The sequence below is a fragment of the Trichosurus vulpecula genome, chromosome 6 (genome assembly GCF_011100635.1).
Source record: "Trichosurus vulpecula isolate mTriVul1 chromosome 6, mTriVul1.pri, whole genome shotgun sequence".
Taxonomy (NCBI): domain Eukaryota; kingdom Metazoa; phylum Chordata; class Mammalia; order Diprotodontia; family Phalangeridae; genus Trichosurus; species Trichosurus vulpecula.
Window position 1 is genome coordinate 278,422,994 of NC_050578.1, and position 12,972 is coordinate 278,435,965.

Genomic DNA, 12,972 nt, shown 5'->3' on the forward strand with positions numbered 1-12,972 from the left:
CAGGGAGGGGAGCTGAGTGAAGGTTCCATGAGCACCAGTTCATTTTTTTTTTTTTAAACCTTCTTCTGGATTCTGGGTTTTCTGAGACCAGGGAGACAGCTGGAGCTGTTTTATCTTTGGCCCACAGTTTCTTTTTTGGAGAAGTCTGAGAGGTTGTGGATATCAGAAAAAAAGTGTAATGCTCCTTCATCTTGTGGCTCACATGACCCTGAAATTGGAAGATTAGAGTCGGAGGCATTTAGGGTTCACATGACCCTTAAGTCCCTAGACAAGTCAGGGGACCCTATTTCTAACTGGGCTGGACCATTTCTTGGTTATGTTTAATTACTTTTGTATTAAAGACTTTATTGTACAGAATCAATCCATAAAACAACTACAGTGATACACAAATAACTTAATATTAAGAAGACATCAAACTAGTCCTCATTAAAAAAACAAACCCGCAGTTTATTTTCACACTTAGGTAAATATCAGCCAAACAGTCAGGTCAAACTTGGAGCAATCTCTACAGTGTTTATCCGAAGGACAGTCTGTGGTTTTATAAAAACTGAAAAAGATGGAAAACAGGATTTCAGGGTTTAATCCTCAGTTATCCATATTACTAAAATCAGCTATTCTAGGACAACAGGAGTATTCTGTTGGACAGTTCCAGAGGCAATGCTTCTGGATCTTTTTCATTAAAAATGAATGGTTCAGCACTTTTTACAGGGGCTGGAGGTGACCCTAGTGTAGCACTGTGAGAATGATACCTTAGGGCCTGATCACTGTGGGCTGCTGTCAGTAACATGCACCTCTCTGTATAATTTAAAAAAGGGATCAGTGGCAAAGCCAGCCTGAATAAGCTCAATTACTGGACAATCTCAGCACAAGAGAATGAGCAGTGCCTTGAGAGGTGTGGCACCAGGCTACTGCCCTGCATTAGGTAATGTGTTCAAGGATACTCCAGGAGGGCCTAGAACAAAGAGGACTGTGCTTCAGTACAACCAGCCATGGACTGGGTGTTTCCTTGACATCCTATTTTCATTAAGGGCCATCTGAGCGGTCCTAAAACCATCCTCCTCTTCCTCAATCTGTATTCAATGAATGGACCCCTTGCCTCAGTTTCTCTGGTGATAATGCCTCAAGCTGGCAGGTCAACCTATTGCCAGCTGTCTCTGACACTACCTGCCCACAATTACTTCGGATACGGGTGAGTTTAAGCAATGAAGACTCAGAAGGCAGATTTAGCTGAAGGTCAGGATCTGTCTGAGGGGTGTTGCCCCACCCTGACTGGTGCTTGGCAGTGTGAACGACCTTGATGGGTCAGGTTACCCAGGGTGCACCAGCTCAGGAATGTACCAGGGACCTCCCTCCTGATCTTGGGGGATGGAAGAGGTGAAGGCTGGAACTACAGCCACTCCCAAAAGTTCAAGGGAGTAGAGTTGTGGCTGGGGTGGTTGGGGTGGGGGGGAGGCGCCCTCTGCTATTTACATCTCTTAAGGATATTACAGCCTCTTCTCTCAGGGAGGCAGCTGTGGTGTACTATAAAGAGTACTGGCCTTGGAATCAGGACACCTGGGTTTAAAATCAGACTCTGATCCTTCCTGGCTTAAGCAATGGCTCAATTCCCTCATCTGTAAAATGTCCCACAAAAGGTGGGTATGGGCTGGGGCTTTGGGCCTCTTCAGGCACAACAGATGGGAAGCTTTTCTCCAGAGATAATGATGCTTCAGTTCCATCAACCCTTGATGGCTGGTTTGAGTTTTTTCAGGAAGCTGCCCAAAGGAACAGGTTTGCGTTGGGTTGTGGCCATGAGCTAAGACAACTCTGTCCCTCTTCCTTCCCTCCTACTACTTGACGTTCAGTTCAGGGTTGTCCATTCCTGCTTTGTTGTGGGTGTGACCCAATGCCTTCATTGCAGTCTCCTGGATGGAAGAGGGCCCATCCTCCTGGACCTGGAGGGCATGTGGGTGCTGGTTTGGGCACATGCTGTGGCCACCTGTCCAGCTCACGGATTTTGTTCTGAGCATTCACTGTCAAGGTCCAAAATGTCACCAAGAGCTCTATGAACTCACAGAATCACCATGGAAGGGACCTCGGCAACCCCTGTTACCCGGGCCCCACAGGTGGCCTGTGACTTCTAGGGTGGGGGAGCCCCTCCCACTCTGGGACAGCTCTCCTGGTGACAAGGTTCTCCTGACACAGGGCTCATTGACCCTGGTTCTGCCCTCTGGGGTCCAACAGAAGAAATCTCATCTCCCCCTGTGACAGCCTTTCAAACACCTGAAGTTATCAACCATAAAAACTATGGTGTGGCTCCCCCATGTGCCTATTTCTTTACCCAGGCCCCATGTGACAAGAAATCAAGGCCCTTCCCGCCCACCCTGGCTGCCTGCCCCTGGTCACCTATCCCTGTGGCATCCCCATTTTCACTTAGTCTAAGTTGTCATCTTGTACCATATCTTTTTGTGCACATCTTACCTTCCCTCTAAATGAGCACCTCTGGAGGGGTACGAGGGGTACTTTGCCTCCCTCACTTGAGCACTGTGTCCTGCACGCAGAGCATGCTCAGGAAGCTCAGGTTGGCCTGGGCCCCTTCTGGCGCTGGCCCCTAATCTGCCTGTAAAACCTCTGAGCTCTATACGACCCTGTCCCAGGGCTCCCCAAAGGCTCAGCCCCCCGAGCCCTGGATGGGGAGCACTCCCACAGGCCATCAAGCCTTTGTAGAGCTCAGTCAGAACCCGATGGCAGCCATGGACAATTCATTGCCAAGTACCAGTTTTTCCAACTTACTTTTCTTTTTTCTGAAATTTTTCCTTTTTCTAAACTTCATGTAGATTCTTGGCCATGACTCAGTCTTTTCAATAACTGTGGCTTCTACACGGACAAGATCCAGTCTAAAAGGAAGCAAACATTTATCTTTTAAGACTCTTTTCCAGATTCAGTAACAACCACCACAACAGTGATGATGATGAAAGTCAGCATTCAAACACGTCTGGAGGGTTCTCCACAAGACTCCCCTGGATCCTCCTGACAGCCGGCCTAGTTAGGACCATGCTAGGCCTGCCTGTCTACAGAGGCATGCACAGTACTCAAAAGTCAGCACGGCACAGGACTGTAAGTCAGAGGCCAGAGTGCGAATCCTGGCTCCGCCAGCGACGATGCTAGCTGGCCTTGGGCAGGTCCTTTTGGCTGCTCTCCAGCCACTTTCTTTTCCCACTTTTGGCATAATGGACCTGAGCACCCTCCCAGTGCTACTGAAGGAACGCTCTGTGTGTACAAGGACAGATGTGCAAACCTTCCCCCCGGCTCCTAAACCAACAATGTCTGCTGCGTGGTTATTAAGTAAGGAGTAGCTTACCCGAGGAGCGGCTTTCCAATTAACGTGAAGTCATCAGCACCGACCAGTAAGACCTGGAAAAGTTGGATGGAATACTCTCAGCCCCCAGCTCCCCACCCACAGAATGGCGACATTTCAAACACAGGCAGCAGCGTTCACTTTTACCCAAAACCTCAGGCACCTGCTCTTTGGCTCACTGCTAAATTCTCCCATTAGCAGTAAAAATGCCCTTTCTAGGTGACGCTCCGATGACAGAGAAGCCAGAGACGGCAGTCTCCTTCATGCACTGCATCTCAGCTAGCGGCAGAGAAATGGGGACAAGGAGCTTGGGGCGCTGGGGGACGTCTCAAGAGAGCCCACACCAGAGACCCCTAGGTGGAGGAGCTGGCACTGCTGGGCCAATTCAAGTCTTAGTTGAAGGACTAGGATTGAGGTCCCACTCTTTAAAAGGAACTTCTTTTCCTTTCAGTAACCAAATCAAGCCAAAATCCACTCTGGTAATTTGTGCGTTCCATGCAAAGGTGGGAAAAGTGCTGAGCACCAAGGAATACAACTATGAAGGGGTGTGTGTGTGTTCACATGCTCTGGTAGCACTGGGTCAAAAGAGTGTGCAGGGTTTCATCAAATCAGCAAGCATTTATTAGGCACCTGCTATGTGCCAGACACTGTGATAAGCCCAGGGATTACAAAGCAAGGAGCTCCCAGTTTAACATGGGAGACAATCTGCAAAAGGCCACAGAAAAAAGAGTTAGAGCCAGGATCCGACGGAGGTTCTAGCAGAGGGAAGGTACTGGTATTCACGGATGACCAGGAAGGTGGATTTCAGCTCACCCTGAAGGGAGCCAGGAGGCAAACAGGGGCAGCAACAGAAGGCTAGGCCTGTTATCCATTCCCAGTACCACCAACAACGCACGAGTGTGCCTTTCCAGCACCTTTCTAACCACCACCATTGTCCTTTTTTGTCCTCTTTGTTAATCTGGTAAGTGTGAGGTTGAACCTCAAAGTCACTTTAATTTTCAGTCAACCGTGATTTGGGGCGTTTTTGGTTGTGGATTGCTCAGGTTTCTTCTGCCTCCTGATGTCGGACCATTTATCTTACTGGGGAATGACTATCCTCATATATTTGAATCAGCGTCTTGGCAATGAGACTTTTACCAGAGAAACGTACTGCGAAGACTTTTTTCCTCCAGTTCTTCCCTTCTAATTCTAACTACAAGAATTCTGTTTGTGCAAAACTCCATCAATTTTCTGTCACCAAAACTGCCATCTCACCTCCGGTGCCCTTCCCCCCTCCTGAACTGCTGAAGGTACTATTTGTAGGCAGAATTTCTCTTTCCAGCCCTTTCTGCGGGATTTTGTTGGTAAAATGTATAAAGGCTAATAATCCGCACAGGCTTATTTTATATTGGGCTACTCTGTTAAAGTTATTCTTCCAATTAATTTTTAGTTGACTTCGGTGTTGTTTGAAATAGAAACATTGCAAATAGAAACTTGTCTGTAAAAATCCTACCATGAAGAATGGTTACAAGTGGTATCACCTACTAAAGCAAAGAAAAGGAGTGCAGGATTAAACCAATTTAAAGAAAGCTTGATAAGACACCTAGCTAAACGAAACCATCCCAAGGGCATTCAAGGATGAAAACAGGAGACAAAAAAGAAAAATGGAGAAGATTTACAAAAACATTTTAATGCTAAAACTGCAAAAAGGCTCTTTAAAGCAAAGCATCTGCCATCCATACATCTGAACTGTTCAGAACTCCTTGAAGACGTCATGAACTAAATGACCCTCTTCGATGTTCCTCTTACTGATGCTAGGATGTCAGGTGAGGCCTAAAGGAAGAAGGTGGATGCTCGCCAAAAGCCATCCTCGCAAAGGTGATGAAGGAGATCAGAGTCCAACATGAAGACTGGAAACCAGACTAGCTAGCAGAAGATGAGGAAAAAATCGAGCGCGGCCCTCTAATCAGGAATGCTCAAACTCAATAAGCTGAAGCTGGTGAATGAAGGAAGCCAAGGACAACTACCAGGGTTTTCTCCTCAAAAAGGAAAGTACTGTAAGCTGCCTGGGGGGGATGGAATGCTCATGGCCCATAGAGAGAAGGTGGAGCAGCTGAATTCCAATTTCCCTTCTGTTTTTTCTGCCAAGGAGAATGATCTTTGGGCCAGAAAGGACAGAACTGGCAAACAGGGAGAGAAGAGGAGAGCCTCTACTGTCCTTGACTGAACTGAAGTCCCCAGGCCGAGATGAACTTCATCCTGGGGTCCTGAAAGAAGTGGCAGATGAGATGTCTGAGCCACTGTCGGCAGTCTCTGGAAGAAGAGGTAAAGGGCAAAGGGCGGCCCTCCTTTCAGAAAAGGGAAGATGAGTCAGCAAACAAGAAGGCAGCAAGCCTGGCGTGGTTTCTGGGGAGATGCTGGGATGTGCACGGCGATGACAAAGACCTGCCACGGTGCTAGTCAGCAGGCTAAGCTCTGCTCTGGGACTGGAGGCGATGACTTGGGAGGGCAGGTAGGCACGAAGACTGTCTTCTAGCCTCTGAAAGGCTTTTACAGAGGAGAACCCAAGAGTCTTAGGAAGAGCCACACAGCAGGGAGACATACAGATCAGGGCTGCTGTGCTCCCCTAGGTTTTAGCAAAGTTTCCAACAAGGTCTCTCCTGTTCTGGCCTAGATAATCCTGCAGGGAGGTAGGTTTGGAATTGGCCCCATGGCCAGACTCCATCTGCAGTTCTCTGGGGAGCACCCCAGGGGTCTGTAGGTGGCCCCAGGAAGGTGTACCTTACTATCAAGGTGTTGGCAGCCGAGAGGAGGAGCACATTCTGGGTGTGGAAGGACCCTGCTGGGCTACAATGCTGGGCCAAATCCAAGAAGATGAAACTGGATAAGGCTGAATGCCAAACCCTATTCAGTAAATACTTACAAAGCCGAAGGCCCGACTCATCTGGAGGGTCATGCCCAGTTCTGAGTGCCCCATTTCAAGAAGGCTGTTAATAAGATGGTTAATGTGCCCAGAGAAGGACCTGGGGATGTTTAGCTTGGAGAAGGCTCAAGGGTGACTGAATCCTAGTATCTGAAGGGTAGCTGTATGGGAGATGGCCCAGGGAGACGCAGCCTGGACCTGCTCCTGCAGACTCTGCAGTCAGTGATGGACACCCAGAAAGGAGAGCTCTCCCCCTACAGTCCTTGGCCCTGCCAGAAGGTTCAATATCAAGACCCGAGAGGATTTTATCAGTGGAAACAGCACTAAAGGGGAGGCAGGACTTAGTGATGCCCCAAAGTACAATGGGCTGCTGCCAAAGGTGGTGAACTCCCCATCCTTGCCAGGGCTTGGCTCCTGTACCTCCTTCTGCAGCAGCCTGGCGAAGCGGGAAGCCGGCTCTGGTACAAGGGCTCCAGCACAGGGCACAGAGGGAATGCAGAAGGAGAATGGGACATGCCAGGCCCAGTCCCATGGCCCAGTGCAATAGTAATTAAGGGGGGACTTTTTGCTGTTGACCTTTAACGACTCTGGCCTTTGTTTGAATGGAGCAGATAAAGTGGGATGTTTTTGTATTTCTCAGCACTGAGACAATTGGGAGCCACTGATTTGTATCTGATGTGACATTGGGGGTGGGGAAGCTCTCCATGCCTAGCCTGAGTGAGGTCAGGCCCCTCTGGCCCTGAACAGGATATATAAGCACAAAGGTTAGCGTTCTCGCTAGCAGGAGTGGTGCGTGACTCTGGGCCAGCCCTTCTAATGAGCTCCCCGGCTGTACACCCAAATGTTGACTATTATGAATTGTATTCGGTCTGCAATTCAGGGTGCTGGCTTTTCCCCCTGAACTAAGTGGATGTTATTCGTATGCTGGATTAAAGTAAGATTGTTAACCCCTTAACATAAAACCCCTTAAGTAAAGCACATCAAAAGGACCTGTGTTGGCAGCTTTCTGGGTGCTGGTTGTTGGTGGATCTTACACCCCCACAGAAGCTGCTAGCCGGATTGTTGGAACACCCAGGAAGCTGCGTCTTGGCCAAAAGGCCCCAGAAGTGCCTGCTTTTAGTAAAACACTGTCCTGTGTGGGGAAGAAATGTTCTGTAAAGCCAGGCCCTGCCGGCCTCGCACTCTCACCTTCTCCATTCGAATCCTTTCTCCGCATTTGGCCTCCAATGTGTTCTCAATCATAATCAGGTCCCCGTCGGTCACCTTCCACTGCCGGCTGGCAAAGTGGACCACAGCGAAGAGCCGGCCATACTGTCCGGTGGCGATCAGTTCATTCACCCGCCGGAGAACCTCTGAAAACGAATGAACAAACAAGGACATGGAGCCTTGGTTAGCCCTCAGAGAGCCGATGCTGGGGCGGGCCTGTGAGCTCGGTGTTGAAGTTAAGGCCTTTAGCAGTGATGGCAAAATTAAGAATGGCCCACGTTTTACAAACATGACCTTGTTACATCCTCATAAACACCCCAGGAGGGAGGCAGGTGCTGTGATGACTTGCCGAAGGTCCCACACCTAGTATGTGTCTAAAGCTAGGTTTGAACTCAGGTCTTCCCAACTCGAGGCCTGGAGCTCTGGGCACTGTGCCACGTAGAGACCCTTTTGTCCAAAAATGAAGCCAAGGGCCTAAGCGCTGGCTCTCGGACCATGGTGCATGAATCCCTCTAATAGCTCAGCCCATGTGGACAGGTCTGTGGGCCCCTCGTACATGTCTGTGGCACCACTAAGGGTCGCTAGGAGGCGCCGCTGTAAACACAGTTCTGGGTCGGGAGTCAGGAGACCAGAGCAACTTCAGACTCGGAAACTCAGCAGCTGGGGGACGCTGGGCAAGTTGCTCACCACCACCTGCCTCAGTTTCTTCAACTGTAAGGTGGTAACAACAGCATGTCCCTCCCAGGGTTGTCGTGAAGGCCCAATGAGGCATCTGTCAAAGTGTTGGCACACAGAGGGCACCTGATACTCTCCCCTCCCCCCACTGTTTTCATGGAAACTTGGGCCACTGTCAGTGGCCAGAAAACGGTATTTCCACTAAATGAAGCCCATCCATGAACCAACCCAGCAGACAGTGCAGTGACCAGAGGAGATGTGGAAATGGGGGTGAAACCTGAGATGGAAGAGTCGGGTCTTTCAGAACTAAAAAGAGCCATTTGGAAGCAGGTGTTGCCTCCTGGGATTTGTCTCTGATCCCTGGCAGTCCCAGCTCCTCCCAGGGGCAGTGAGCCTCTGGGGTGGGCCACTAGGGAGCCGAGTCACTGGCTTTCTGAGCACCTCACCTCCCTCACCTCTGAAAGGAGGGCATGGGGTTAGACCCGAGCTTCCACAGGACTGCAGAGGAGACCAAGCGAGCGAGAATAAAGAAGCAATTTTCCCTCCCATCCAAGTCTTCACCAGCTACCACTCTGCCTGACATTTTCTCCTTCCTCATCTTTGCCTCCTGGCTTCCAAAAAGCCTACCTTCTGTGAGAAGCCTTTCCTGACCCCCCGCAGTGCCAGCGCCTTCTCTCTCTGGAGGATTTCTGATTCAGATCCTGTCTAGGACTCATCTCTACACAGACACCTGCAGGTGTCTCCCATGTTAGACTGGGAGCTCCGAGGGCAGGGACTGGTTTTCTTTTGCCTGTCTTTGTACCCCCAGCACCTAGGACTGTGCCTGGCACACAGCAGGTGCTTACTGTTTGCTGATTTGACTGAAAACTATCCATGAAGCCTGGACTCCACCTGCAAACCCCCTGAATTAGATGATGTATCTCCAATCTGCACATTTCGGAGTCTTTTACTTCTCAATTTCTATTAAGAAAGTGGATGATGAAAAATGTTCCACGTACTTTTTTTTTCACACACTGAGAATAGTCTGGCCTTTTCCTGTGGACATGAGATGGATTAGTAATGACATGTGGGCTACAATTAATATGTAACCAATGGGCAAAAGCTTTAGGTGAGTTTTGACACTGCTCTGACTGCAAATGTAGGCGGGAAGGGCCAGAGGAATTCCGGCTTTTTGGTGCCTGCCTTATAACGGAAACATTTACCTCGGTGACGCTCAGTCTCTTCCTTGGGATCTGGAAGTATGATTTTAGGCCATGGAGCTGAAGTCAGTGACGTTTTGGGGAGGACCCTGTAGAGAACATCGGCAGTGAGGCTGATGTAGATTCCTGCCTTGAAAAACTAAGCATGTTTAAAGGCAGACAGAAACTTTCCAGACTGAATGTGAATAAAAGGCCAGTGCCAGGCTGGGCCATCCCAGCAATAAGCCATTTGTCAGGCTACGCTGCCCAGAGCCAAAGCAAGTTGTGGACCTGAATTCATTAGAAATGTGCAAATGTCTGAAAGAGGTGTGGAGGGGGAGGGTCGGGAGGACATTCCCCTGCAAGCTTCTCCTGCCCTCACACAGAGGAGTCACCTGGGGCCCCACAACACTCCTGAGTGGGACTTGAGCCAGAGTATTTAACCAAACTAGAAGGCAATAAAGCAGACAATGACCCATCTTAAAACAAAACCACCATGTAGTGGGGACCCTTCCACATGGATTAGTGGCCCCCGGTGTTCCCAGGCCGACAGGATTCCTCCATCCAGGAGCTCATCGACCACCATGACTCAATGGCCATCTCTCTGCAGATGGTTCTCCGATCTCTTTGTCCAGCCCTAACCTCACTCTCGACCCCCAGTCTGGCATGACCGTCTACTGGACGTCTTGACCTGCACGTCCTATTGATACCTCAACTCAACATATCCGAATGAGGAGAGGAAATGTGAATGACAACAAACCAAGGAAATTCCCACAATCCAGAGGGGTTGGTTTTCTCAAACATGCGGCTTCTCGAGCAGCATCATCTCCTCCTCACAGGAACAGCTGGTCCTGAGGATGGCGTGATCTTTACGGGCTCAGAATCACGTGTCCCTAGCCGGGCACAATGAGGCTATGTCACAGCTCACTACTCTCTTTCTTCCCATGGTTCTATCTATATATTCTCCCAGACAGCTAAGGAGATACAGTATCAAATGAAGGTCTAGGAAAAAGTCAGGTAATTCTGCACACCTAAAGACACGCAGAACATGCTTTTACAAACGGTCCCCAAAGACAGACCAACAGACCCCCAAGCTCTGTTACCTTTCCTGAGCAGAAGTGCTCTGGGAACTGTGACTTTGAAAAGCAGGCCAAGGATGAACTAAAAAGAAAAAAAAACAGGCAATCAATGGTTAGAAAAGACAATCCCTCGAGTGGGAAGACAATGGCTTGGGTGGGGGGGGGTGTGCAAAGAACAGTCTTGTCCATGGAGCCCCAGCAGAGGGGCCGCAGCTGGGACTGGAACCTAGTCGTCTCACTTGGCTCCCAGCCTTGCATGTGGTAGGAACGTGACCAACAATTTGAGGCCATGGCCCAGGCTTCTCAGCTATCTGAACCCCCCACTGCCGGGGGGAGGGGATGGATGGCTCAGTAAGACCCCCCCCTCCCCAGTGGGGGGGGGGGGTCTTACTGAGCCATCTATCGCTCATCTCCATGTTTCTAGGGAAGCTTTTGCCTTTCCTGTGGCGCTGATAGCTGCTCTCAAGCTAGAAACCTTCTTGTTGTCATTTTAAAACATTTAAAAATTCACATCTTTTTTTTTTTTTAATTGGCATTGGTCTCTGGGCCAGGCTACCCCTGCAGCCCCCTCCCACGGGGCCGTCACTGGCTCAAAGGCAGAGGATCTATCTCTCCAGCTGCAGAACGACTCAGAAAACCACAAACATCCATGTTGTCTGTCTTCACTTACCTTGCTAGACATTTCCCAATTACATTTTAATCTGGTTCCTACAGCCTGGGGAGCTGGTGGGAGTCTGACACCTGCATGTACACAGGTGGTGCCAAACAGTTAAGCACCAAATGTTGCTGCTCATACTTGTTTCCTCCCCAACTAAATAGTAAATTCCAAGAGGGCGCAGGCCCTGTCTATAAATGAATGCAACACTGATTAAGCCCCTACTATGTGCTGGGAAGACAAAGATAAAATCACACATTCCCTGACTTTAAAAGCCCCAGATTTTCCTCGATGCCCACTTCCCCCTTTCCTTCCTCCCTCAGAACAAATCATTTTGTTAAATCTAAAGAGGACGAAGAGAAAAATAAGTTTCAGCGAAACTGATCACACTCCCAACCAAATCTGGTGTGACACGCGGGGCCCGAAGACTCGGGGAGATCTGACCCGCGGCGCTCCTTCCCTCGCTGGTCTGGGGACCTCCAGCCTGGCCCGGCCTCAGCTGTGCCTTTGCTTCCCACTTCTGAGATGGGCCGGTGCGTTCACTGCAACCCCGCCACCACATGTGGGGTGCAGGGGTGGGATGGAGCCCCAAGTTGGGAAAAGAACCCCCAGCATTACTGTCCAGGACCCGGGCCGGCCTTGGGTGGCTCAGGCAGCTGCAGGTCACCTTCAGTTGCCGTCCCACTTAAAACATCCAAAGGAAAGGGTCTGTACTGCTTCATGATGACAAACAGGCCAGGTTCCCTGGCTCCCTGAGAGCAGCCAGGCCTTGGCTGTGGAGCCTCAAGGACAGAGGACTCAGGGATGTGAGGATGGTCTCCAAGGACGTAGAGGGTGGAAGCTGGACAGAAGCCTTCTGGACGATGGCCTCTACGCGCTGCACTGAGCGGAGGATGGACGGGGACTCTGAGGATCTGAGTTCAAATCCTGACGGGCCGGCTCTGGCCAGGCCCCCTCACTTTCCTCCCATCTCCAGATTTCTTCCGAATCTAATTCCAGAATTGTGCACCTTGAACATGGGAGGGGGGGCTTTCTGACACCTTGTCCAAACCCAACCCCCCTACCAAAGGAATGGCCCAGGCTGATGTCCAGCTGTGATGGAACCGGAAGGCAAGGGTCCTCTGCCTGAAGCAGAGAGTCTGCGCCTTCTGTCTACAGCAGTTACTGCCCCTTCTCCATAAGCTCCGGCACCCCACTGGCCCCTTCCTACCCCTCTCCTCTTTGCCCTTTACCCAGCCTCATCGGGCCAGATTCCCGCTGATTCTTCCACTGCCGGTCCTTTACCCAGGCTGTGCCCCTCGCCTGGGATGCGCTGCCATCACCACCCTGGGCCCCTCCCCCATCAGCTGAGGACATCATCTGCTTTAAATAGGCCTCTAGAGTTACCGGGGGTGGGGGGGGGGGGCAGGGCCTGGCATACAGCAGGTCGGCGGATGGGTCCGCAACCCCGGCCACTAACACCCACAGACCCTCAGGTTTTATGAGGCCTTGGAAGAGGGGGCGCGGGGAGAGTCAGGGGATTATGCCCCTACTGTGTGCGGGGCACTGTCCCCGGGCCTCAGTTTCCCTGTCTGGAGGGCCGCGGCTCTATCAGCGCTTGTGAACCGGCCGTCGGGGCGTCTGCGCTGAAGGCCTCCAGAGACACCGGAGACAGAGAGGGAAACTGAGGCAGGCCGCGGCACGAGAGGCAGCGCTCAGGATCAAGAGATCAGAAGTCGGAGCCGGGACACTGACGCCCTCTGTAGACTGAGGGGGACACCGAGGCAGGCGGGGGTGGGGGGAGGGCCCCGAGTTTTTCTCACCCGCTCCAGGGCTCGCCCCGGGGGACGCCGGGAGGCGGAGGCGCCGCCACAGGAGGGCCCCGAGGGCCGCCCGAGCCGCTGCTGCCGCCATACTGCCGTCGCTTCCGCTTCCGCCGGCCGCCCCGGAAGCGGAAGCGG

At 51.2% G+C, this 12,972-nt stretch overlaps 1 protein-coding gene across 1 annotated transcript; it reads right to left on the minus strand.

The window, feature by feature from the left end:
- Nucleotides 1–323: 323 nt before the first annotated feature.
- Nucleotides 324–12,951, minus strand: MRPL21 (mitochondrial ribosomal protein L21). Its single transcript, XM_036764736.1, has 7 exons — nt 12,835–12,951; nt 10,402–10,459; nt 9,323–9,408; nt 7,428–7,591; nt 3,341–3,393; nt 2,773–2,876; nt 324–547 (listed from the first exon to the last, which is right to left on the minus strand). The coding sequence occupies exons 1-7, from the start codon at nt 12,923–12,925 to the stop codon at nt 483–485; spliced, it is 621 nt and encodes a 206-aa protein (XP_036620631.1). The 5' UTR covers nt 12,926–12,951; the 3' UTR covers nt 324–482.
- Between the last annotated feature and the right edge of the window lie 21 nt (nt 12,952–12,972).

Excerpts from the sequence above, each read along its gene's own strand:
- MRPL21 (XM_036764736.1), bottom strand. The coding sequence starts at position 12,925 with ATGGCGGCAGCAGCGGCTCGGGCGGCCCTCGGGGCCCTCCTGTGGCGG. Across the intron at positions 10,460-12,834 it reads CGGGGCGAGCCCTGGAGCGG|TTCATCCTTGGCCTGCTTTT; the intron begins GTGAGAAAAACT and ends TTTTCTTTTTAG. Across the intron at positions 9,409-10,401 it reads AGCACTTCTGCTCAGGAAAG|GGTCCTCCCCAAAACGTCAC; the intron begins GTAACAGAGCTT and ends TGTTCTCTACAG.